General features: G+C 36.4%; 1 protein-coding gene across 40 annotated transcripts in view; it reads right to left on the bottom strand.

The window, feature by feature from the left end:
- Positions 1–27,926, bottom strand: part of PHC3 (polyhomeotic homolog 3) — a 79,730-nt gene that overhangs the window by 37,172 nt on the left and 14,632 nt on the right. For 13 of the 40 annotated variants that reach the window (XM_015092558.4, XM_042234650.2, XM_042234648.2 and 10 more), the window contains 5 exons: positions 18,076–18,234; positions 15,762–15,860; positions 9,067–9,313; positions 641–1,512; positions 306–353 (listed from right to left, as the gene is read on the bottom strand). In XM_015092558.4, the coding sequence (XP_014948044.2) occupies positions 306–353; positions 641–1,512; positions 9,067–9,313; positions 15,762–15,860; positions 18,076–18,234 (1,425 nt within the window). The remainder of the gene's footprint in view (positions 1–305; positions 354–640; positions 1,513–9,066; positions 9,314–15,761; positions 15,861–18,075; positions 18,235–27,926) is intronic. The other 27 variants (XM_060393866.1, XM_060393864.1, XM_060393868.1 and 24 more) reach the window with 5 other exon arrangements.

Genomic DNA, 27,926 nt, shown 5'->3' with positions numbered 1-27,926 from the left:
AAAAATCAGAAGTTACAATTCAAAAGATGTTACAAAAAATGGTTACAAAAGATGGACTACAGTTAATGTTTCTTTGCAAAGCTGGATTCTTTCCTAGAATAACTTTTTTTTTTTTTTTACAAAATTTTAATTATAAAATATAAGTTTACCAAAAAATTACATCATACAAGCATACCTCCAACCTTGATGCAAAAGCCCCATAACGGCCTATAACTGCAGAATGCATACAACCAAAAAGGTTAGCTAGATAAACCATACGTTTAAGAACATACAAGCCAACAAAGGGATCTATGAAGGATAATCACCTTAAGAGAAAAAACTTTGTGCAGATGACACTGGTTCAAATGCATTCCCTTGGGGAAAAAAAATCAACTCTGTAAAGATAGCAGATGGATTTGTTTAAATAGTAATAAAATTAACGAGGGACTTTAATAACCATCACAAAGTATCAAGCATGCAACCATACTACAACAAATGGCATTTTTTTTGGCCCATATAGCATGTACGTCAGACACTGACAGATGGAAATTTCAAGCTTTTTAAATTCATAGGCATTTAGATCTAATGATAAAACACAACGTGGGAGAAAACTGTTTACTTTCAGTTCAGCAAGAAAGTCAAAGAGCTTCCAAGGGCTTACCACTGGTGGATCAACGGGTGCTGGTGGTTGTACTTGTAGGTTTACCGCAACAGTCTGTGGAGGAGGAAGAGTCTGAAATGGCAACTGGACCAAAGCTTCTGCAGCTGGAAGCTCCTCTTCAGACACCAAAGCATTCTGCACCAAAACCTGACCCTGGGACAGAATTTCAGGCTGCACTTGTAAAGATTGCATAGACTGCAGGGGCAGTGGTGGAATCTGAGCTGGAGGTGATGTCGACATCTGTGGAGGGGTTGCAATTGGGATTGGAGAGGACTGCAGGGCTGAATATTGCTGGTGTGATGTTGGAGACACAATCTGCTGACCTGGGGACACCAAGGTGGACTGCTGAACTGGACCAATGTGTACAACAGGGGAAGCTGGAAGTGGAAGGTGGGATGGAAGATTCAGCTGTGCTGTAGGCTGCACTTGATTAGCAGTGGACTGCTGCAAGTTTGACCCTGGCTGGAGAGCTGATGACACAAGAGGGTGTGGCTGAATAAGTGGTTGTGGATGAATAATTATAGTAGGAGACTGACTTGGTGAATGAGGTGGAGGAGGAGACACCACTACAGACTGCTGTGCTGACTGTGACTGGCTAGGAGACATTGCTAGAGGAGGGGGATGACTTTGAATTGGTGAACAATGCTGTGACTGGGCACTACTGGGAGCTGGAGGCAGGCCGTGGTTTTGGAGTGGTATACAGTGCTGGGAGGGCGCTGGGTCTTGAGTTGGACTTTGAAGTGTGATTGGCTGAATTTGTTGTTGCTGCTGTTGTAGTATCAGCTGATGATGGGAAACTTTGGGAGGTGGTGAATGAAGAGGAATCTGCTGATGTTTTATTAGAGGATGAGGCTGAATTGGAGGATATGATGCTACAAGAGAAAAAAATAACAATTAGTCTTTTTACATTACATAAATTTTAAAATAAATCTAGAGGAGGAAAGTTTTCACATCAGAAATCTATAACGAGTCTTCCGAATGATTTGAAAATGTAATGACAACTTTTCCTTGAAAAACTACATAATTTCATAAAATAAACGACACTGTGATAAGTTCCAAAAGAAAACTGCCTAAAACAACTGATATAAATCTGAATTTATACATGATTTATTCTTATTAAATTTTAAAGGTCATCAAATACTTCCAATGACTTTTAACAAAGTGTATCCACTTGAATCATTCTTTGGCAAGAAGAGCATAACTGAACAAGTATAATATCTTTATATTATACTATGATAACTCTAAAATCATAAAATAAAGACTGCATCCTTTTTAATCCATGTCTAAACATTCTTCCAGCTAACAGTCAATTACTTGAAAAGCTTCCAAAATAAATTCCCAAATTTAAACCAAGATAAACAGTTGGTACTATTTGACCCAGAAAAATTTTTGTATAAAAAGTTAATTCATTTAAGCAAAACACCTGTGTAACTCCTACAGCACGATTAAATGAAATTTAACCATGGTGAAACGAAATTTCAGAGGCCATTCCAAATCTAGGAGAGCACTAGTTTTGCTTGAAGAAAAAATGATACCGTCAGTCATGCTGTCTAGATAAAGGATCTTGGTTTACTTCTCTTCTTCCCCACACTCACAGAACCCTACAGTAATCTGTAAGTAATAACATCAGTTCTTTCCACAAGGGAGTCACTCATAACAGGAAAAAAAGTGTATATATACACACATATATATAAGAATTAGCAAAATCAAGTAATAAGTGGTTTCCACATCATTATGCCTCTTCTGTATACTGGTGCATATGTTTACATAGAGGGAGATGCTGATAAAATCCTATCTAAATAATGGAAACTAGGTTCACTGGAAGATAAACTGGAAAGACTGCTTAATATCATGTATCAATTACCACATTTAAAACAAACCTAAAGACAAAATTTTTTCTTAATTTCAGACTGTAACGCCTTTTATTTTTACACTGAACTACATTTGTGACAAAAACGTTATAAAAAATTCTAACAACTTATTTCAATCTTTTTGCATTTGGTTATTATTTAAAATTCTGGAGATTCTTTAAAGAAATTAACATCTGATTAACATCTCAAGAAAGAAGCATTTAGAAGGTTTAACAAATACCCAAGCATTGTTGAAACCAAAATGGAAATTAGATAATAATCTTCATATAACTAGACTAGCATTTCTTCATGTAACTAGACTAGCATTTCAAACTAAGACTGAAAATTTTACATCACCACCTTATAAATGTGTTGGTAAACACATCTTGGCTTTCTATAGAGTACCTTTCCACAGAGGGGCTTAAGATGCTTTCACATAATTTTCTTTTGTACTTACAAAATGCCTGTGGAATAGTTATTATTATTGCCCTTTTACAGCTAAGGAAATAGAGGTTTTGTGAGCATAATAGCAAAGGCCCACTTAACTTCAATTTTTTAAGTTATAATTAAGATTTACCATATTCTTGAAATACAATGGAGACTATACACAGGAATAAAAAGTCTCTCTGTGCTCTAGCAAGTAAGCAAACTTTGTTTTCTAGAGCTGGTAATTCACTGGAGTAATAGTTATCTTTTCACCTAAATTAAACTTTTCTTTGATCAGACATCAGAATGTGTCTATATATTTTATATTAGTCCTAAGTCCAACTGACAAGCACATATACTATAGAATAACTGTGAGGATACCTTAAACAATACTTCTGTATAAGAAAAGTCTCAGTGCTCAGGAGAATATGACATTTGTTAATTTTTCTTATTTTAACAAACACTTTAGTATTGTCAGGTAGTCTACATACAAAGTAGAACCTTTTATTATCACAAATAACTGTATTATTGTAAATTATTAAATATATCATTTCATTCCATAGTTACTACAACCCCATGAGGTAAGACAGGTATTCTACGAATCCAATATATTTCAGGTGAAGAAACTTTCAATAGTCAAGTGACTTGCCTGCAATCACCTAGCTATTAAGGGGCAGCACTGGGTATAAAAGAAGCCACAGTCCTAGCTGAGTCTGGGTTCCAACTATGGTCCAAATGTTTGTGTCCCACAAAATTCGTATGTTCAATTCCTCTTTATGTGACTGTATTTGGTAATGGGGCCTCTAAGGAAGTAATATACGGTTAAATGAGGTCAACGGGCAAGACCCTGACCCAACAGGAAAACCTGCTATGCTCTTCTCACACTCAGAAGACCACGTGAGGACATCAAGATGGCAGCCACCTGCACGCCTGGGAGAAAGCACTCACCAAAGACCAAAGGCCGCCAGCTTTTGATCCCGAGCTTTCCATCCTCCAGATCTGTGAGAAGATCAATTTCTGCTGTTTAAGCTACCTAGTCTACGGTATTGTTTAATGGCAATCTAAGCAGACTAATTAGGCTTTCATTAAGTCCTTCTACATACTTCATTAATATCTGCAAACAAGCATATTTTTAAAACTAGATTAATTTCATAAAAGCTCTAAAAACTGCTACTAAAAAACTTGAGTTCCAATACAGCTCATGATAATTTCCAGATATTTGGTTAAAATTTGCCTATATTTTATATATTAAGAAAAGGATTAATAAATATCAAGCAGGAATTCCACTCTCAAGAAATGGTAAAGAAAAGTAAATGATTTTAGCACCCTAGAAATGTATGTAAGGAAATAATAAACACGTCTATTATAATAAATATTAGGCTGTACATTATGTTAGAACACAAGTAGATTTTTTAATATTTGAAAGTGACCTGCAAGAGCGAACATTTTTCCAATTGAAGAAAAGGACAAATTACCAAATCAAGAATCTAAAAAAAAAATTTTAGCTTCAGACTAATACCCCACCAGCAAGAGGAGAAGACCCAAAAGGGCAGAAAAATTGTAACTGCTGCCTTGCCAACTTAGAACCAGGTATTAGGGGGTTCGAAGGGACTGAAAATCAAAAAGTGAATCTCTTTGCTTGAACTAACCCTGACAGACTTTGTACCTTTCTCTTTGGAAGGAAATTAACCTACCCTCCATTTAAACTATAGAAATCAGTAGAAATTTTCCCCTGAGCAGTCATTCCAAGCACAGTGAGTCACTGCCTCTCCACACTAACTCCTTCTATCAACACTGGCCAGGGAATTACCAGGCAGTCCAGTGGATAGGACTCTGTGCTTTCACTGCCGAAGGCACCATCCAAGGTACAACCCTTGGTCAGGGAACTGAAATTCCACAAGCCATGCGGTGTGGCCAAAAATAACCAAAAAACAAAACACTGGCCAGGGGCAGGTATGAGGCTAAGAATGCTCTAAACAATACAGAACAAAAATCCTGTTACCAGGCCATAGAGACAGCAGGACTGGGCACCCAGATGTTTATAAAGAAGACTTCACAGGTAACCACACTATCAATGGATTATTTTTACATTTTAACAATATCTTGAGATCATGTCATATAGAGAAAGTTGACAATATTAGCACAGAGGAAATATGAAAAGAGAAACAGGTTTAGATGGAGGAAAAGCAACCTTCAGCAGTGTATTAATAAAATGAAACTTTAAGAAGTAATGCACAGAGGGCGGTTCAAGATGATGGAACAGAAGGACGTGTGCTCATCTCCTCCTGCGAGAGCACCAAAATCAAAGAGCAACTAGCTGTTGAACAACCATCAACAGAAGGACACGTCAAAAAAATATACCTCGTGTCCAAAGAAAAAGAAGCCGCAGCAAGATGGTAGGAGGGGTGCAATTGCAATCAAATCAAATCCTGTAACTGCCAGGTGGGTGACCCACAGACTGAAGAAGAGAAATATCAAAGACGTTCTCACACTATTGTGAAGATTCTGAACCCCATTGTCAGGTTTCCCAGCCTGAGGATCCGACAAAGGAACTGGGAATCCCCAGGGAATCTGGCCTTGAGGGCCAGTGGGATTTGATTAGAGCACTTCCAGAGTACTGAGGGAAACAGACTCCAGTCTTGAAGGGCACAAACAAAATTCTGCATGCACCAAGACCCAGAGGAGAGGAGCACTGACCCCACAGAAGACCGAAATCAAAACTACCTGCTAGTGTTGAAGGGTCTCCTGTGGAGGCACAGGTGAGCAGGGGCTCACCACAGGCAGAGGCACTGCAAAGTACTCACTGGCATAAACCCTCCTGGAATTTGCCATTAACCCTACCACAGAGCCCACACACTCCAGGGCTGCTGGGTCACCTCAGGCCAAACAACTACCAGGGAGGGAGTACAACCCCACCCATCAGCAGATAATTGGATTAAAGCTTTATTGAGCAAGGCTCTGCCCACCAGAGTAAGACCCAATTTTTCCCATGCCAGTCCCTCCCATCAAGCAGCTTACACAAGCCTCTTAGCCTCTTCCATTAGAGGGCAGACAGAAGCAGCAATAAGTAGTAGTCTCATAGCAGCTAAAACAAAAACCATATGACAGAAAGTTAATCAGCAAGAAAAAGCAGAAAGTTATGTCTCAGATGAAGAAACAAGATAAAACCCCAGAGAAACAACTCAATGAAGTGGAGACAGGCAACCTTCCAGAAAAAGAATTCAGAATAACGGTAGTGAAGATGATCCAGGATCTCAGGAAAAGAGTGGAGGCAAAGATTGAGGAGATGTAAGAAATGTTTGCCACAGACCTGGAAGAGCTAAAGAACAGGGATGAATACTACACTAGAAAGAACCTACAGCAGAATAACTGAGGCAGAAAAACAGGTAAACGATCTGGACAGCAGAAATGGTGAAGATCACTGCTGCAGAACAAAATATAGAAAAAAGAATGAAAAGAAGTGAAGATGCCCTAAGAGACCTCTTCGACAACATTAAATGCACCAACACTCGAATTTTAGGGGTCCCAGAAGGAGAGAGAGAGAAAATGTTTGAAGGGATAATAGCTGAAAACTTCCCTAACATTGGAAAGGAAATAGTTAATCAATTCCAGGAACCACAGAGTCCCAGTAAGGGTAAACCCAAGGAGAAACACCCCAGTACACACAGTAATCAAACTGACAAAAATTAAACAGAGATAAAATATTAAAAGCAACAAGGGAAAACAACAAATAACATACAAGGGAACTCCCATCACGCTATCAGCTGATTTCTTAACAGAAACTCCACAAGCCAAAAGGGAATGGCATGATTATTTCAAGTGATGAATGGTAAGAACCTAAAACCAAGAATATTCTACCCAGTAAGACTCACCTTCAGACTTTATAGAGAAATCAAAAGCTTTCCAGACAGACAAAAGTTAAGAGAATTCAGCACCACCAAAAGCAGCTTTACAACAAATGCTAAAGGAACTAACTTCTCTAGGTAGGAAACAAAAAACAAGGAAAAGAAACCCAAGACAATAAAGAAAACAGGATCATACATATTGATAATTACCCTAAATGCAAATGGATTAAACGTACCAACCAAAAGACACAGACTGGCTGAGTGGATGAAAACACGTACATGTATGCACTGCCACTTACCACATCACTCTGCTTGACCCCCCAAATTGTATGTAATTATTTTATACTGTTAAGCTAATCATGTTCCTATTATAGCTTCAACTGTCATTATCTTTTATTTTTTGTCTGGCTATTGATCCTGAAAGCTGATGAATATCTTTTACTATTGTGATTACGTAACTGTTATTCACTTAATATCATTGTATCATGATTGGTCAACAGAAAAATAGAACTCTGTATCACCAAAACTAGGATCTAATAGAAAACCTTGTAATCACTTTTTAAAATGCAGATGCATTATCAGAATTATCTTGAAATTTTTTGAAAAATACAAATGCTCAAGTATTGCTTTTTTTCTCCAGAGCTCCAGATATATCTCCAATGAGCAATCATGTTTAAAAATAACTGGACTCTATGCTGATCTTTTCTTTTTATCTGGTCAGTTTCACTTTCTTCTATTTCATATTCAATGCTCCCATTTCATTCAGTTTATGTTCTCCAATTTCTCCATCTCTTTTTTACATTGTCTCTCAAGCCTTTATCAAGTGTAGTAGAAAAGCTTTTGTCTATGTATAAATATGTATAATATATATTTTACAAAATTTATGAATTTTTGTCTAAGTAAAAAAATTATGACATTTTGATTCCACTTGTTTGACTTAGTATGAACAGAATGCTAGATTTCTAATTAAAAAATAGATATGCAACAAGCAACAAAGGTTTACTGTATGGTCAAGGGAACTATAGATAACATCTTGTAATAACCTATGATAGAAAATAATTTCAAAAATAATATATGTGTATTTGTATAACTGAATCACCTTGCTCTGCACCTAAAACATTGTAAGCTAACTATACTTTAGTAAAATATATATATTATAAAAAGTAATGCATAATTATAAAAGGATAGAAAGAAGAAACTTACCTGATGAGGTTGGATCATAGGAAGATTTTTTTTTTTTTTTTGGTAACATATATGAAGTGCCTAGCTCAGTGCATGACACACAGACACATTTTCAATAAACAAATTAAACTGGTATAAAAACATATGTAGCTATCCCACTCCAGTACTCTTGCCTGGAAAATCCCACGGATGAAAGAACCTGGTAGGCTATAGTTCACAGGGTTGCAAAGAGTCAGACACGACTGAGTGACTTCACTACCACTATCACCAGATATATTAAGAATAGGAGAGATCTAAGTAGGCTTAAGAAGCAAAAGAAAGGATCAAGCATGAGGCAGACACAAGCTGCTCTAACTATGAAAGAAGGTCAGGAACCAGTTTTAAAAAAATGCAATCAATGACACAAGGAAATAGTGCTAACTTTAAAGCAGAAAGCAGATAATTCCTTATCCTACTAGAATTGAAGAAAGCTCAAAACTGAGAAATTCTGAGATGAACAGAAGACATGATAAGGAAACTCACTCTGCACAGCCCTGACCCTTTCAGCGTAAGAACCATGAAGGAAGATTATCTGTAGATGGCAAAGGGCACAGACATGGGTTTCAAAGGCTGACAAGAATGAAAACAACTTGGTTGGTTCCCTGACATCTTCCTCTCAAAGATGAAATCAAAGATGGAAAAAGAGCAATATGGTGAGGAAAATAATTATGCATAATCCTTATTTTTGGAAAGTGATAAATTCCTCCCACTAGTCACAACTTTAAAGAAAAATATATACTTGCTTTTTAAAAAAGCTTTTAATTTTGGACAAGTAAAGCATATTAGATAAACCACAGGCAAATTTTTTTTTAAAGCTAACAGGTTTTATCCATATAACAGGAGACTAGCACACAATGAAGATGTTAATCAAACGTCAACTGACCAAAAAAATCTATTACAATGCTTCAACTGTTGGGCTCTTCTTTTTTCAAGCTATACTATTGAAACATTCTTTTGTTAACTTACAAAATTCACACTTTATAATGTTTTAAAAGTATTCTTGTTCAAGTAATGGATATCTTTTGTTTTGCTCCTCCTGTGAAGAAAATGAATAATGCAACTATTTTCAACAAGTTTTTCCCACCTGGTGCTATTAACTGGTGAATACTTGATGTCCGGGTGACAGCTGTGCTTCGGGATTCCAGACTTGGACTTTCTCCTTTCTTATTACTTTCTGGAGAAGGATCTCGTTGGCTGATTTTAGAACTGGTCACTGTTGTTTTGTTATGACAAATCGTCAATGACTGAGTTTGACTAGTACTTTTTGGCGGACCATTTTGTGAGCTAGATAATACACCCAACTTCTGGCTGCGTAATGTTAAATTCTGAACCTAAGAACCACACAACAAAAAACAAGGATGAAACAGATGGTATTAATTGATGTGGTAATCACTACCATTATAACAATGACAACATATTTATATTGTGCTTTTTTATACATAAAGTTCCAAATACATGAAACAACTAATTAACCCTGAAGGAAACGGGAGTTGTTATTCTAATTAATCATACCTTAAAGATTATGTGGCGATTTTTTTTAAAAGACATGAAGGAAAAGAATCATTAAGAACTAAATAAAAATAGAATATATATACATATTGCAAAAGAACTATGAATAGGAGGAAATTACCCTGTAACACGCTGCATTTTAAAGTTACCAGGTCAGAGACAGTCAAAGGGAAGGAGAAACAGGAGGAGCATTCCAGGCAAAAGGGAAAACTTGAGCCAAGCTGCAGAGGTGGGAAAGCCCAGGACGCAGAGGGAAGAGTGAGCAATTCCTTCAACTTCACTCTTGAGTTCTCCACGTCAGCACTGAGAAACATTTCAAGCCTACAAACCCCTCATAAACTTGTGAGAAATTACTACACACAATTAGGGGAGTGTGAATACAATATTGCTATCTTAATAAAGATCAGAAAAGAGATAACAAAAAAGTTACTAGGTCTACAGAGACTATTATCTCTATAGACCTAGAAACTTTTTTACTATATATATATATAAAATAATAGATACAAGATCATAAGGGAACACCAACCTTCTAAGAAAACAAATTCATGAAATCAAACCCACTGTGACAATTATTAAAAGCATTTCCACCAACTAACTTTAAAGAGTTAGAGATTTTGTTGGGATGGTTATGAAACACTCATTTGCCTTTGAGAACTAGATCTCACTAACTGAAGAGACTGTGCATGGCATTGAAATGCTTTACTGTGATGACTCCTATCTGTGCTGTGCTCAGATAGTTGTGTCCCACTTTTGGCGACCCCCTCAACTATAGCCCACCAGGCTCCTCTGTCCTTTGGATTCTTCAGGCAAGAATACTGAAGTGGGTTGCCACGCCCTCCTCCTGGGGATCTTCCCAAACCAGGATCGATCCCAAGCCTCCCACACTGCAGGTGGAGCCCCACAGAGGCCTGACTCCTGTAGACGCCAGGGCTTCTACACACACTGCCAGTCGGGATGGTAGCAGAGATGATCCCAACTGCTCTCATCTGAGGTTTACGACATTTTAAAACAGTGAGACAGAAAATGCCTCTTCTGGACGTCTAACTTTTTGCCTCTCTGGAATGAACGCACCAAATACATTAATGCTAGGAAGGGAAACTGAAGTAAAAGAGATTTTAGGGTGACAAATATACGGCTGCTCTATGAATGTTCTTCAGTTTCATGTGTGTTTGGTCCCTACACCAGTACCACTAACTGATGCTCTATACCTTCTCTTTCCAAGTGCCAATGCAGTGTTCAGCCAACAGCAGACGCTGAATAAATGTTTACTTCAGCGCAGCTGAAATTTTAGTCAGTTCTAAGTTACTGAAAGAATTTTCTAAGTGAGACCATATGGAGCATCTTCTCTGATTTTTGTCAAATATTTCACAGCAATGTAAACACACTAAATCACTGCTGTATTACTGAAATTTAATGCAAAAATAAAATATGCTAAAATCTAGATTTCTCAGCTTGCCACTCAAAGTCCTCCACTGTCTGGGCCCAAATCGCTTTGAGCCCCTTTTTCCACTATTTCAGTTCACAATCCTCATTTTCTAGCCAAACTGTTCTGCTAATCCTTCTTCAAACACACCTTACACTGTCTTCATTTAGAGCCCTCGTTCAAATTCCCCTTGCCTCAACACGGTCTCCTGAAGTCCAACACACTGCTCAAGACCAGTTAAATTTCTACTCATTCTCCCAAAGAAACCTCTCCGTGTCTCTGGTTAGAAATCATTTATCTTCCTGTCTATACATTTCCCATAGAATTTGGATCATACTGGCCTGTACCACTGACAAGGGTCTAGCTTATTTTAGAATTAATAATGTCTGTGTCTGTGACATACTGAGGCTCTGAGTGGCAGGCTCTCACCTCTGACATTCATTTTTTTAATCCCCACAGTTCTGGCTGCAGACGTAACAGAAACTACACAAGTCTGAGGCATTTTCCAATATGTGATTCTGAAATATGTATGACATGAATTTTGTTAAGCATCTTGTTCTATTTATAGTTTTCTTAAGCTAACACTAAAATCTGTTCATGTTTAACCAAAAAAAATCTCAACAAATGTCTAGCAGAGGAATATTAAAATCTCTCAGGAAGCAAGGGAAAAAATCATAAAATTTAACATGTGCCATTGATAATACATAAAGTGGACCACCTAATGATGATATTCAAAGGCTGAATTATAGCCTGAAAAACAAAACTTTTCAAATTAAAAGAATATTCAAAGCAAATGAAGATCTGACACAATGAACCTTTAACCTGCAGCAGTACATTTAATATACTCTTTTCTTCTAATTTTCCCTTTGTTTTCTGGAGTTCTGAAAGAAAATGTGTGTGTATATACGTATTATATTTTATTTATATAAATGAATAAACTTCAGAATATGGCTTTACTATCTATGGTCATCTTAGCTTAAATATTTACAATAAATTTCAAACATGTAAACTATACTCCTGAGATATATACAGAGCCAATTGAGCTGTTAATAGAAAAACCACATGTTCAGATATCCTTGACAGAACTTCACTTTTAAAAAGAACCCACCCTTTCTAAGATAAAGAATATTAAGGCATCTAATGTCCAACTTTAATTTCATCTGAACTTTTCCTATGATCACTTTGTAGAAACTTTCTGACTTAAAAGAGTCTAGGTTTCACACAAAATATTCTTGCTAATTTCACACCTCATATTTTTATAGTGGACTACCCAAATAATCACTTGTTTTAATTTGGACCTAACTATGTGTGAATTATCGCAGCATCTCTTCTTTGCAGATACGGAAATTAAGAGTGCTGGCAGCAGAACTGTTTCTAGCATCTAAATCTAAAAGACTGTTTTCTCCTCAATTCTTATAATATTCCCCTGATATCCTTGGTAAGATTTCTTACTATTCCATAACATATTTTAGTATTATGATAACTTTCTGAAAGTCAGAATTTTTTTTTCAACGTAAGGATACAAGATGGAGCATTTAAAATAGTAAATAAGGGTAAGATAGTCCCAATTTCTTATTTTTTACAGTGTGCTATGAATTTTATTACTAAGGAAAAATTAACTTACACTGACTTTTGTAAGTTAAAGAATATTAAAACTTCAAATTTGGCATTTCTCAATTTGAATCAAAATATTTTAAAAACTGCAAACATATGTTTAAAAATTAACAAAGTGGAACACAAATTCTTCAAATGAACAGCCCTAAACTTGAGGAAAGTTACCACTGGAATACTCAAAAGTCAGATTACTAGAGAGCCACATACCTATAAATATCATATCTGGACCCAAAGAGCTAATTCTATAAATTACTTCGACTATGTTCACATTAAAGATGCTACTAAAGACAATGCAAGATGTTTTCTCCATGAGAACCCACAAAACAGACTGTGCTCTATAGGGAGTTTGTTAACTGTATGTTCCTAATAACTGGTTTATTTTACCTTGGAAACTGCAAATCATTTAAATGGTTGTGTTTCTCTCTTCACTATTAGCTATGTAAAAGCTAAGAACCAAATTTGTGACTCATCTTTAGACAGTGTATAACAAAAACAGTAATTAGTAGCATGTGATATTTTATGTGCCAGGCACTATGCCGTGTCTATTTATTCCTTGTAACAACTCTGAGCTATTACTTCCAGTTTAAAGTGAAGAAATTGAAGCTAAGCATAAGTAATAACAGCTAACATTTAGTGAATGCTAACTAGGTTAACAGAAACTTCCGTTTTTCATTTTATTAACCTATTTAATTCTCATTACAACCCTATGAGGCATTATAATTATTTCATAAATATTTATTTTACTTTATATTGTTGAAACTGAAGTGAGAGTTTAAAGATAGAAATGAGAAGGTGGTAGAACATGTGTTTGAATTCAGAGAATCTGGCTCCAGAGTCCAAACTTATAAACACCATGCTATGACCTGTCCAAAATGAATCAACTGGCAAGTGACAAAGTGACTTGCCGCAAGTCAGCTTATAAGCCCATGTCTTCCTATTCTTCCCTTTGCAGAGATGGTACTAATGAGTACCTATAAGATTTTGAGCACTAAATATATATTACTCTTCAACTTAACCCTACAAGTTTGTATAACCATGTATAACCACTAGAGACGTTTGGTAACTTGTCTAAAGTCATACACCTAATGAATGACTGCAGTGGAAGTTGGACTTAAGCCCATACAGGACTTCTTGCACTTAAGTTCAATGGCAACCTAACTCCAAGCTCCATGCCACTTTATAATTCTGGAAGCTGACAATGGTCTAGCTCTATTAGGTTTTACAAAAAGACAAAAACGGGAAGATAATTACTTCAATAAATTCACTCCACAAAGAGACATTTAAAGTTTAGAGCCCCAAACATCTTAATGCTAACAAAGGTCTCATTTTGTAAACGTGGAAAGTGACGTATACAAATAAGTTAAGGAACTATAGAGGGTCACATAACACATTAGGAGAAACCAGAGTTTAACTGATCACCACCTTTATATGCTGATAAACAAAAACAGACCTTTATGATTAAAAGAAAGATTCCATGAAAAATACCAAAGAATATTACTATCTCATTTTGTACCTTTTACCAGATGACTGAGATTATTAAATTAAAATTACAAAGCCAAAGATGACCTTAGGATATATTAACTTCTGCCATATGCAATCCAAAATATTAACAATGGAAAAATATAATACAAAATGGTATCATACAATATAAAAGTCTATTCAACAGCTTTAAAATGTACTCAATTTCATTCATTTTTATTAACCTGAGGTGTAACTTACGTACAATAAAATGAATGAACCAGTGCATTAAGTTTTGACATGTATACATCATGTTACCACCACCCCAATTAAAATATAGAACATTCCCTTCATTCATGCCCCTTCCCAGTCCATCTCCTCCACCTTCTGCTCTAGGTATCACAAATCCATTTTTTTTTCACTACAGATTAGTTCTGCCTGTTCTGGAATTCATATAAATGAAGTCACAAAGCATGCACTCTCTGATATCTGGCTTCTTTTACTAATTATGTTTCTGAGATGCATCAGTAGCCTGTTCCTTTTTATTTCTGAGCAATATTCACAATATGCTTATCCATTCACCAGTTAAAGCAGACTGGTTACTTCCAATTTGGGGCTATTCTCAACAGAGCTGCTATGAACACTCATTTAAAATCTTTATGTGGATAGATGTTTCCAAATCTCTCAGGGTAAACATCTAGAAGTGGAATTGCTGGGTCACATGTTAAGCATATGTTTAACTTTACATGTGATAGTATGGCTGCTCCACATTCTTGCCAAACATGGTATTTTCAGTTTCCTTCATTTCAGCCTTTCTAGTGAGTCGATAGTGATACTGTGGTTTTGGTTTACATTTCTAGAAAGATTAATTATGTTGAGCATTTTTTTCATGTGCTTATTGGCCTTCTGCTTATCCACTTTTGTGAAGTGTTAAATCTTTTGCCCATTTTTAACTAAACTGTTCAAGATCTCAGTGAGTTTTACACCTATTTTATATATTCTCAATGTCAGTCCTTTGTCAGATATATATATATATATAGTGTGAACATTTCCCCTCGGTCTGTGGTTGCCTCTTCATTTTTGTAGCAATGTCTTTTGAAGAACAGTTTTTAAATTTTGATAAAATCCAATTTATCATTATTTTCTTTTATGGCTGATTCTTTTTGTGTCCTATCTGAGAAAGCTTTGCCCACCCTAGAGCTATAAAACTATCTCCTATGTCTTCTAGAGGTTTAATAGTTTCGTATTTTGTCTTCAGGTCTACATTCTAGTTCTGTCTTATTTTTGTGAATGGTGTAAGGTGAAAATTAGTTTTCCATTGAACCAAATAAATATAAACAAAAAATTGAGTAATATCCTACTCAATTTTTTAAATTTAAGATTTATCCAACTCTATTTTTTTTAATTTAAATTTATCATTTTTAAATTAAAGAGCCGTCCTGACTTAGTTATTACTTAACTGCTTGCAAAGGAAACTGAATACATCTCACATAAAAGCAGCAGATCTGCTTTACAATAGATCTGAACATAAAATGTCATTGCAAAACCACATTAACTTCACTAATGTCAAATAACCTAAATATCCATGTTTCATGGCATTATATTGTCTACAGAACCAAAAAATGTTATTGAAGTTCTCACTATATCAAATGTTAATCTGAAATGTATGACCAAAAGCACTGAAACCATCAGTAACTTAAACACAAATGTACGTTAATCTTTAATCTGAAGACCCAGACCTTAGAGTACCAACTTATGAAGCTAGACAAGCTCACCTGAGTAGCTGCAGACTGACAGGAAGATGACGATGACGACGAGACAACAGGAATGTCAGACTGTACAGCAGCCACAGTGGTAGCGGGTGTGAAAATCAGCTGTACAGACAGAAAAACCAAAAAAATACCCTAAGACAAAAGAACATGTCCCACACACAATGTACAGCAGGCAAGAGAGACTGAAATTTGTGACAGAAAGACAATGCAGATTAGGACTGTCTCCTACGCAAAAGGTTTTACATGACAAGAAGTTTTTGATAATAGAGAACTCAAAAGGAAAAAAAAAAACCATAAACATTTCTCAAACAGTCCATGATTCTGATGAGTAGAAAATAAATCAGTGCTCAAAAAAGAAAATGTATATTTTGGCAATATAAAATCCACATACCAAATTTTTCCCCAAGTAAACTATTAATCTTTTCCTAGCTCAAAACTATTGTGGCAAGATTCCTAAAATGGAAGTTGTAATAGACAACCATTGTCACTGCTCTTGAATGCAAGTTAAATTTCAGTGAGAAACATGAAAAGAAACATCAAAAAGTCTTTTCAGTCCTCTTTACCCTCAAAGGACAACTATGCCACATACTATACTATTTCACTCACCTACACAGGATCTGTGTGTAGTACAAACCTAGATTGCTCTTGATTTTAAAAGTATTTGTAAAGAAATATTTATTCTAAGTATAAATGCCAAAACATGTCAAAATTCAACAACAAAATAGCTTGCAAAAAAAACTTTACATCAAAAAAAGACAGACATACTCTAATTATCACCATCTGTTTAATTTTTTAATACTGAAACAATGCCATTAATTTAAAAAGGTAATACAATCCACTTAGAGATTACCCAATCCAACTTAGTAAATTATGACAGTTGTTTCAAAGAACCTGTGAATATCTCAAAATTGCATCAAAAGTTATACAATTCCTCAAAAACCATTTCTGTTTAAATTAAAATTATCAATTAAGGGATCTTTTAAACTTCAGTTCTTTATATACTAAATTTAAGTGAATTAACAAAGTATAACTTTCACAAGAAGGATTCAACACAAACAGCTAAAAGCACTAATCCTAAAAAAATGTTCTATCTAGCATGAACCATATGAAACTGCCAGTTTTAAAGGTTAAAAACAGCCGAAACAGCAATCATTTCAAATGGTTTCCCTAATTTTGAAGTGTGTGTGTGTGCTAAGTCGCTTCAGTCGTGTTTGACTCTTTGCGACCCTATGGACTGCAGCCCACCAGGCTCCTCTGTCGTCCATGGGATTCTCCAGGCAAGAACACTGGAGTGGGTTGCCATGCCCTTCTCCAGAGGATCTTCCCAACCCAGGGATCGAACGGCATCTCTGACATCTCCTGCATTAGCAGGTGGGTTCTTTACCACTAGAGCCACCTGGGAAGCCCAATCCTGAAGCTTATTATCAATTAAATAAGATCTCATGGGGGGGGGGGACAACCAGAAATATGGTCATGTCTACTGAATAGTCTGTAAATAAAAAGAGGGTCATTATCACTGCTTCCCATTAGAAATATAATGGAAACTTTCTTCACAATTTTAGTAAAGAATTGGGAATCCAGATATATATTCAGTTCACTGGATATCAAAATATAAATAAATTCCTATCAGGGATAAAGCTCTTCTCTAGCAATCTGTAAAGACATCAAATAAAGTAAATGTCAACCAATTTTTACATTCCTTAAAGCTCAACGAGTAAATTAGGAAATCAGTAGCCAAATTAACATTCTTACATTAAGCAAAGATCAAAGTGATCATAAGAACATGAATCAGCCTGCAGATTTTAAGATGGGAACAACCAAAGACAAGACTCATCTGGTAAATTATCAAGAACTCCAATCCAGCTTTCAGAAGATTCCACAATATAAACTGTAATTATTAGTTAAAACCATGCTTTTAATGTTTCTAACAATTTCATCAAATCTAAAATGTCAAAGATACATGGTGATTTTATATATCACTGTAAGAACCAACTACAATGCCGGGGTCCTGCCCCAGCATTGTAATATAAAATGCATCTCAGTTTTGAGATGTTAAAATATGAAAAAAGGTTTGAAATAAAAGAAATTTGATATTAAAATATAATCACTCATGATACAGTATGTTAGCTACATCAAGAAGGCCTACTAAAGTAGAATTTTTCATGGCATAAACGTGTAGAGTTAATCACATACACACAAAAAAATTGTTAAACATTCCTTAAGTATTAAAAATGTCTCCTACTGCATCAAATCAAGAAACATTTTGATCTCTCTCAAGCTGTTAAACACTGAACAAATCTGGTAGCTCATATCTTACCATTTGAGCTCGGAGATACATTTGAGCTTGGCTGGCCGTTAGGGTAGGGGAGGTACTCCCTAGTAACATAGTCTGTTGGGTAATACTGCCACTGGTAGAACTGGAAGCCTGGGAACGGCTTATTAACTGTGCAGGTGTAGGAGAAGTAGAGAGGTTGATCTAAGGAAGAAAACATATCAGGTCATAGGCTTCCGTTTCTTGCTTCCATGTCACTGATTTTCACCAAGTTGCAGTTAGGCAATCAATGGTATATATTGTGGCTAAGGAACCTAAGAAAGGGCTTCATCTTTGACAGACCTGTCAGTTCTTAAGTGATTATTTGCACATATGCAAACAACAGCATGTATGGGTTAGTAATCAGGACCATTTTTAAGGATATTCTCATTGTGTTTCATAAGACTCCAACATCTTAAAATATCATTTCTACTACTTCCCCAAAATTAGGGCCATTATTCCATTATTTCAATATTCCATGTAATAATTTAAAACATCTGAATCGATAGTTTATACTATTTTGTCATTTTCTGTCACATTTTGAGGGATTTCTGAAATGAATAAAAGTTAAAACACAGATAATCCATTCACATGTATAAAAACATACACAGAACTAGTATAATCTCTTTCAAAAGTTCTAAGAACAGAATTGTTACTTCTCATACAGATGGAAAACTCCTTAATATTGGTTACAAGATTAAACTATAAAAACTAAAACTGTTGTTCAAGAATAAATTAGTGCATGGTCTAACTCTAGGCTATAAAAAAGAGACTAGTAACTAGTTTCATCTGTGAAGGCAAACCGGGTAGGACAGAAAGAGAACAGGGCAAAGGGACACGTGTAAACCACTACATCATATATTATCCACTTAAATATTTTTAATGATAATTAAAAATCCAACCTCTGGAGAAGGGAATGGCAACCCACTCCGGTATTCTTGCCTGGAAAATCTCATGGGCAAATGAGCCTGGTGGGCTACAGTCTATGGCACTGCAGAGTCGGACACAACTTAGCAACTGAACAACAACACACATCAGGCAGACTGTGATTTAGGGAAACAGTTCTTGATGAAAACATGACATAAAATGAAGACTGAAGTGACCGAGCAATATGGAATACAGAGTTTTGTAAGAAGTTAACATTTGTGTATAGAATAATAATTGCAAATATTCAAACAATAAAGTCCATGGCTAAAGGAAAAAATCCAACCTCATTCTTTTTATGGACAATGCAGAGAATAAAATTAAGAAATTTAAAAATAAAAAAGTTTATTAGACTTCTGATTCAAGGAACAAGGCAGACTGAGCTAATATACCATGTGCCCAAATGAACGCACTGAAAAGAAGATCAACATGAAAAATAATAATAATATATAGCTGAACCCAAAAAAAGGGAGGGGAAAGGGAAATTTCCAGGAGCCAGAAAGGAAGAAACTCAGATACAAGACCCAAGAACAGCAAGGCAATCTAGAGAGATATTGGCCCACAGAGCTAGAAGACCTGATTTTGAACCTATTTCATGGGGGACCTAGAAGTAAATCTCATTCTGAGCCAATATCCTCAGAAGGGCTCCTCAATAGGTGAAAAGCAGCTGGGAAAGCTCTGCCCATGCGTCCTGAAAAGCAGCAAGAAAGCTCGTTATATGCCCCGTTCCAGTGGAAGGAGAGAGGCTCTCATGAGAATCAAAACTCTAGGCTTGTGCCACACAGGGGTACACTACCTGCACAGTTCCATAATCTATCCTAAACATCAGCATTTGTACTAAACCAGGACATCTGTTATCCTCAACAAGTGACTGGAGGGAGTTGAGTGAAGGTTATACAGGGGATCTCTGTACTGTTTCTGTAACTTCTTGAGTCTATAATTATTCAAAAATAAAAAGTTAAGAAAACTGCATAGTGGGTACATGAGTTGGTTAACTAACTCTTGAAATTTATTTGTATCTTTTAAGTATTTCTTAATTTTAATAAAATATTGTCCATGGAATTTTCCAGGCAAGGATACTGGAACAGACTGCCATTTCCTACTACAGGAAATCCTCTAGGCCCAGGGATATAACCGGCATCTCTTGTGTCTCCTGCTTGGCAGGTGGATTCTTTACCACTCACGCCACCTGGAAAGCCCAACTAAAATCTGTAATTCAGTGCATAAACACAAGTAATAAAATACAGAAAATCATTCTATAATCTGGCTTTTATTCCTAGCACACCACTAAAATCCCATTAGCAAAAATCACCACTACCTTATGACAAATTCAGTGGATTCTTCTTAGAAATCTTTTTCAGTCTTCTTTACCAGCTCTTTCTAGCCCACCCACAAACTCTTCATCCTTTGTGCCCAACACTTTTCCTCTTCAATTCTTAGATTATCCTATCTACTCCCATAGTTTGAAATAATTCAATCCTAAAGACACTCAGTCCTTGATGACAAATCCTTCCTCTCCAGGTCCAAATGAGTAACAGAATACATCTTTCTGGATGTCTCTTAAACTGACTCAAACCCAACATGTTCAATCACCAAACTCATTATCATTCCTCCTTAAACCAGCTTCTTCTCAAATGGCCACTGACATCTTCTAACACTCTCCCAAGACAGACTATCTGGAAGTCATCATAATTCCTCCCTCTCCTATAACTCACACACAGAATCACTCACTATCTTACTGTTTCTATACCTCTATCTTCCTCAATTTCATTCTGATTTTGAATCACTTTGAGTCTCTGAGCCCACAGTACTTCCAGCTACTTTACCAGCTGCAAACTGATCTCCCTGCTTGGAATATTATCTCCTCTGACTTGCCAGATAATCCTTCCCATTAATTAACCATTTAAAAATCTCTGGTAACATTCAAATTCCCCTGACTACTGCTCTAGTATCATCTCTTCCTACTCCTCCATACGAACCCTTCACATTAGTCATATGAAGCTACTGACAATGTCATAACATCTCAGGCCTTTGTGGCTTGGCAACAATGCTCCTGACTTAATTGAGCATGACCTGCGACTATACACCACACCTCTTCCCCACCCCGTGTAGCAAATAACTCCCTCTCAAAAATCACCTGCTGAGCTTTATAAGGCATCCCTACACCCCACAGGAGAAGTGACTATTCCCTCTCCCTTTATACCTGTTATCTTCTATAACTTCCATATACTTCTGGCACATCCTTCTATCTCACTCGTCTAAACAATGATTTTTTTAAGAGTGGGGCCTATGTGTTATTTAATTTCTTATATTCAATATCTATAAGAGAGCCTTCAATTACTGTTAATTAACTTAATGAATGCCATGTTATTTTAAGGCATACTTCATACTTTAAACGTAGTATCATACAGAGTGAGTGTGCATGTGTGTAAGAAGAAAAACCAATGCTGGTACAGCCCCTAACAAAACACAGTAAAAATGCAGATAGTGTGGTGATACTAGTTTCACCTCTATCTTTGATGTGCTATATAATAAATTATTAATACCCCCCCCCCAAAGAAAACATATTCTTTTTCTACACCACTCCACACAAACGTTGTTGGATAAACCCTTGCCCCAAAGATTAGATCACTTAGCAGAGTAAAACTGGTCATGTTTTCTGACTCATTTTGGCATACAGGGTGCTTTCCTATACCCTGAGAGCTTGTTAATTGGGTCACTCTACAGTAATAATGCCTTGCCACTGTTTTCCAGTCAGTGATTCTTAAAAAAATAAAGGAAGGTAGGTACATAAGCAGGAAGGAAGGTACTCTAATAAAGGACAGACCACACACTCTTTAAACAAAAACATAAAAGTCTTAAAAACTGACCGCTGATAGCTAAAGTGCTTGAGAATACTCTGTAAGGAAGTAGAACAAAAAGTATTTACAAACAGAATGCTTTCTTTTTCTTAAAAAAGAAAAAAAAGGAACTAAGAAAACTAAACAGTAACCTCTGAGCCACCTGCATTTCACTTTGTCAAAGTTGTGAGATCAAAGAATAAATGTTTAAGTTCCAGATGGCAAGCACCATTTCACAGTGTCTACTAATGAAGGTGTAATCCGTAAGGGCAAGATCAGCATCCAACCCTGCAAGAAATCCTTTCCTTTCCAGAACTGATATGCTCTCCTCTATTTTCTGCTCTGCTCATCTAAACCAGATGCCCTAAACTCTTTGCATCATCTTCTTTGTCACTTCTATCTTAACATTCGTAATTCCCTTTCATTTTAAAGCCTTGGCCAATCCCGTCACGTCACAACCCATCCCCACACTCCATAAAATAACTTACTTCTTTAGCCTTATTACTGGAAGCTCTCTCTCTACTGACACTACAAGCGACCAAAGGAAACCCAATCAAGAAAAGCCATGTAACTTCCAACCCCTCCTTGGTGCCCCCAGGAGGAGGTTACACAGAGTACTCCCTGAAACCAAAGCCTATTTGAAATCCACCACAGCCATTTGACTCATTGGAAAAGACCCTGATGCTGGGCGGGATTGGGGGCAGGAGGAGAAGGGGACGACAGAGGATGAGATGGCTGGATGGTATCACCGACTCGATGGACATGAGTTTGAGTGAATTCCGGGAGTTGGTGATGGACAGGGAGGCCTGGACTGCTGCGATTCATGGGGTTGCAAAGAGTCGGACACGACTGAGCGACTGAACTGAACTGACAGCCATTTGACTGATCAGAATACATAAGGTGCATCTACAGAGACACGGTACACTGATATTAGAAGGCTGATGTATGTCTATACTCAATAGCATGAAAATATTTTTATGACCTACTAAGTGAAAAAAATCATAGAACATGTACAATACCAGTATCTGCATGTTCATGTATGGATATATAAATACCATACATGTGGAAAACATGTTAAAAGAGAAATGACTACATTATATATACATAGAATAATGCATACTCATAAAACTATCTGATTAGATTTGATATCACTATACACACACACACACATATTTGGAAGAATAGTCACCAAAATGCTAGAGGTGAATCATGCCTACTAGGGGTAAAATTTGGGAATCATTTATATTTTCTTTTTCACAGATTTTGTCTTTTCTATGTAGGTATTAACTTGAGAATCAGAGAGGAAATGTTTTACTTTCTTTTATATTTAGTACATTATTTTGTTTTTATCACATTAAAGCAGCATATACATTTTCTTGCCTCATTCAGTGGGAATCTGTATGTGAGTAATTCAGATACCTAGGAGTATAAAATATTACATAGAAATTTCAAGTAGTAATACCTATCCATGAAGGATTTCCTTTTTAAGAGACCACGTATTTTTAATAATGAAGTAAAATGCCTATCCTATTTATTACAGAAAATCATTATTTCTACTTTCTGCAATACAAGCTGTAAAAACAGCAGCAAAACAATCAAACAAAAAACTTCATGACCTCCTAACTACCCTCAGACTTTTGACACCCTCAGACACCAAAAAAGTTGCAACGCTGAAACAATTAAAACACTGGAAATAATGGTCCAGCAACAGAAATGATTACATAAGATAAAGTGCAGCCATACTGTGTGCAACACTATACAGTAGCTCAAGTAGCTGAGTGAGATAAAAAGCTCTGAAGACACACTGTTAAGTATAAAAACAAAATGCAGAACACCTACCTGTGTTTATGGTGTGTTTAAAAAATTGTATATTAAACACATACGCACACATTTCTTATACTATTTATGTTCTTAATGTATAAATAAAGACCTGAAAAGATATCCAGCAAACTGAGGAAACAGAGGACTGAAAGGGAAAGAAAGAAGGCTGAAGAGGACTTTACACTTTATCTGCACTACTGGAATATTTTATAAGAATCCAGTACAACTGCTCACAACCATACAAATATGAAGGCTACAGTTTTATTTTAGACTGCTGTTAAGTTGTGGAGTAGATTTCTAACTATCAGTTAAAATTAAATATTTTCAGAATCCTTGAAAAGAGTGAGTTTTAAAACTTAAAATACCTTCTAAAATTAATAGAACGTAAGTATCCATGGTTGTAAGCAAGTAATTTTCCCTCAGATAAATTTATAATGAATTCATTTGTTATGTAATTGATCTGATTTAGACATTTTTTGAGAAAACTGATCATTTATAAGGTTCTTGATCTAAAAACAATCTCACCAATAAGTACACTCTTAGGAAATTTTTTTAAAGAGCATTACTAGATAGAAAGACATGTAACATTCAATCCAAGTTTACTTATAACAACCAAAAAAGAAAACAAACAGAAAAGTTAAAATTGCTAGGAAGCGGAAAATAGTTTTAAGTAGAATATTATGTAGCCATTAAAAGTCATGTTTATAAAACAATAAATACTGAAGATAATGGGCCTCCCTGGTAGTTCAGTTGGTAAAGAATTCGCCTGCAACACAGCAGACCTGGGTTCAATACCTGGATGGGGAGATTCCCTTGATAAGGGAAAAGCTACCCACTCCAGTATTCTGGCCTGGAGAATTCCATAGACTATAGTCCATGGAATCGCAAAGAGTCGGACACAACTGAGCGACTTTCACTTCACTGAAGATAATGGTCTGAGCACACCTATTTGCTTCTCCCTCCTACTTACTGAAATAGCAGTTAAAAGACAATAACAAAAATGATTCGGGGAAACAAAAATACAAATTTAGACTGTGGAACAAGTGACCTGAGCTGTTTAAAAAAAAAAAAGGAAGGGGGAACAGGGGAGACTTTTTATATTAAAGGAAAACAGGACACTCACATGCAATGTGTGAGCCTTAACTAAATCTTGGGAAAATGTATTCTGGAGACTACTGGGGGAATCCAAATATGAGGCATATACTAGATATTGTCTCGATATTAAATTTCTTAGGTGTGATATGTGGCTGTGGTTATGTAAGACAATCTCCCTCCTGGATAATACATGCTAAGTACTTGGGACTGAAGTGTCATGATGTCTTCAACTTATTTTAAAAATGGTCAGGAAAACAGTGTATAATAGAGAGGAAGTTAACAACTGTTGTAGACAGCTACATTAAGAGTACACAAGGGTCAATGCTTAATCTCACCATTTTTTTGTGGGTTTAAATGTTTTTTCCAAAAAGAACTTAGGGGATTTAAAAAAAAAACAGTATCAGAGAAAACACACATACAGCAAAGAGAAAGAGAGAGGAGGGTACCATCTGCATTTCTGTAAGACCTAAAGAAGATGGGATCATACTAACAGATAGAGAAGGATGCTATAGTCCAGAATACAGGGGGAAACAGATTAGAGTGGATTAGACTCAGAAAAGCATCTGCCTCCAATGTGGGAGACCCGGGTTCAATCCCTGGGTTAGGAAGACCCCCTGGAGAAGGAAATGGCAACCCACTCCAGTACTCTTGCCTGGAGAATCCCATTGATGGAGGAGCCTGGTTGGCTACAGTCCACAGGGTCGAAAAGAGCTGGACACGACTGAGTGACTTCACTCACTTTAGACATGAAAGCAGAGGTTAAGAAGTGCAGCCAAATCCTGAAGGATTTTATCTACAGGTCTGTCTAGAAAAGAGACTTACCATACATAACCCCACCCCTCTCCCATGCAGAACAGGCACTGAGAAGACCTAGCAAGGAAGGAGACTTCTCTGAAAGCCAAGGAACTGTCAAGGCAAGGCTAGGCTTCTAGAATGGGTACTCATACCTGGAAGTAAAACTCTTACTCTGAAACTACCGGCTTACCAGCCTAACAGCCAGCTTCTAATCTGTATACCTTCAATTCTAAATCTGCCAAAGATATATCCTTCCCACTGTTACCACTAATGCTGTTTCCACCTGCAAAGACAGAAATCTTAAATTGGTCTTTCCACTAAGGAAAGGGAAAGAGGTCTGTTAGGGCCAGACCTATCTTCAGAGCAGTGGAAGAAAGCCATGCTGATTAATTCATATAATCATCTACTCTTAAATATAAACAGAAAACCAAGCATTTTAAGAGAACACTGCTTTCTAAGAGAAAAACCAACAGAAAGGAAAAGACCAAGATAGTTTCTAAGGAATATAAATGATTCAAGAAAAAGAATTTTGAAATCTGATAACAGAGATCTAAATATTTCATCCATAACAGAAACACAGGATTCTAGGAAAAAGAAAATGCTCTTAGAAATTGGAAATATGAAGGCTAAACTAAAATTTTCTTTTAAATGTAAAAAGAAGGGGGTTAAAAAAGGGGGGGGCAAGGAAATATGTCACAACAGAATAAAAAGATAAAGACAGAAAATAAGTAAAAAGCTAAACAAAGTAAAGGTTCAATCCAGAAAGACCAATATCCAACTAAGGAGTTTCAGAAACAGTGGACAGAGAAAAACAGAAGGAAATAAATTTTTGTTAAGACTTTAGTTTCATACACATGAAAACTAAGTTTCACAGTAAGAGGGTCCAAAGTGTCCTGAACACAATGACATCTAGACAGCCTTCATGAAACTCCAGAAAAACTAAACAGGCATACCTAAAAGCCCGAAGGGAAGAAGCACAGGTAGTGATGGTAAGACTTACATCGCCCTTTTTTTTGGGTCATGCTAAAAATTTGAAAACAATGGTTCCTGCTTTCCAGTTTCCTAAGAAAAATCATTTTCAATATAGAATTTATATACAAATAATTATGAAAAAGGTAAAGGGGAGGGAATTTTTAGGCCTACAAACATTCCAAATTTACAAGCAAGTTTTTAGAATATACTCCAATAAAACAAAGCTCCTATCACAGTGTTCTTTGACTATTTATATGTGTGCAGACTATATCCAATTGAAGGCAAAAGGAGAAGAGGGCAGCACAGGGTGAGATGGTTGGATGGCATCACCGGCTCGATGGACATGAGTCTGAGCAGGCTCTGGGAGATGGTGAAGGACAGGCAGGCCTGGCGTGCTGCAGTCCATGGGGTTGCAAAGAGTGGGACACAATTTAGCAACTGAACAACAGCAACAAGACTATATCCACTGTACTCTAAGACCTTCGTTCACTTCAGATCCTTGGCACCTAACACAATGCCTGGCACGAAGTAGGTATGCAGGAAGGAAACACTGGCACAGATTATCCTCAGGAGTCTGGGAGACGAACACAGAATCCCATTCAGGAATGAATCTCCAAAACTAAGCTCTGCTATTTCAGGATCATGAGCTCAGGACTGAGTCCTCTTCTCTCAAATTCCACGTAATTTTTAAAGCTCAGCTTAAGTCCCAAACAGAAAGCCTTCTTCAACTACCCAATCCCCAAAGATCTCTGTTAACTCCTACGGAATTTATCACTTGATTACATACTGCTGCCTTGTTTACTGTTTGTTATGTCTAGGTACACTGTGTCTGAGGGAGGCGACTTTGACTCCCCCAGGGCAACTAGCACAGCATAACACAATAAACCTGATAACTGGCTGTCTGCTCAAAACTAGCAATGAAAGAATCTCATCACCAAAGTCAGGACTTAGACTGTCTTCTACAATGCAATTTCAGGCAATCAGAATATATCCTAAAATGATTCTCTGCACTGAAGATAAACCACTTGCAGTAATCAAGAATTAAAATTAATAACTATGTATTGCATACTCCAGCTGATGATTATATTTAAACTTTATCTTTCAACAAATATTTATTATATACCTACTATGTGATATGCATTATTTTCCATAACACATATAAAACTATTTTTAAAAACCCTGACTAAACCTTATTTAACATTTAAACCACTGGTTTTCTCTTTTTTAAAAAAAAACAGTACCCTTTCTTCACACACTAACTTATTCAGAATTCCCAGATTCAAACATCACAGAACTGTTCTGTGGGAACAGAAGCTGAAGGGAAGGCTCAGAGCCCCATCCCTCTTAGTCTGCTGCGGCTGCCTTAACAAGGTGCCAGATGAGGTAGCTCAAGTTCCAAAGGCTAAGAGC

Source organism: Ovis aries, chromosome 1 (assembly GCF_016772045.2).
Source record: "Ovis aries strain OAR_USU_Benz2616 breed Rambouillet chromosome 1, ARS-UI_Ramb_v3.0, whole genome shotgun sequence".
Classification (NCBI taxonomy): Eukaryota; Metazoa; Chordata; class Mammalia; order Artiodactyla; family Bovidae; genus Ovis; species Ovis aries.
The sequence above is the reverse complement of the archived record's forward strand: the minus strand, read 5'-3'. Positions and strand labels throughout refer to the sequence as shown.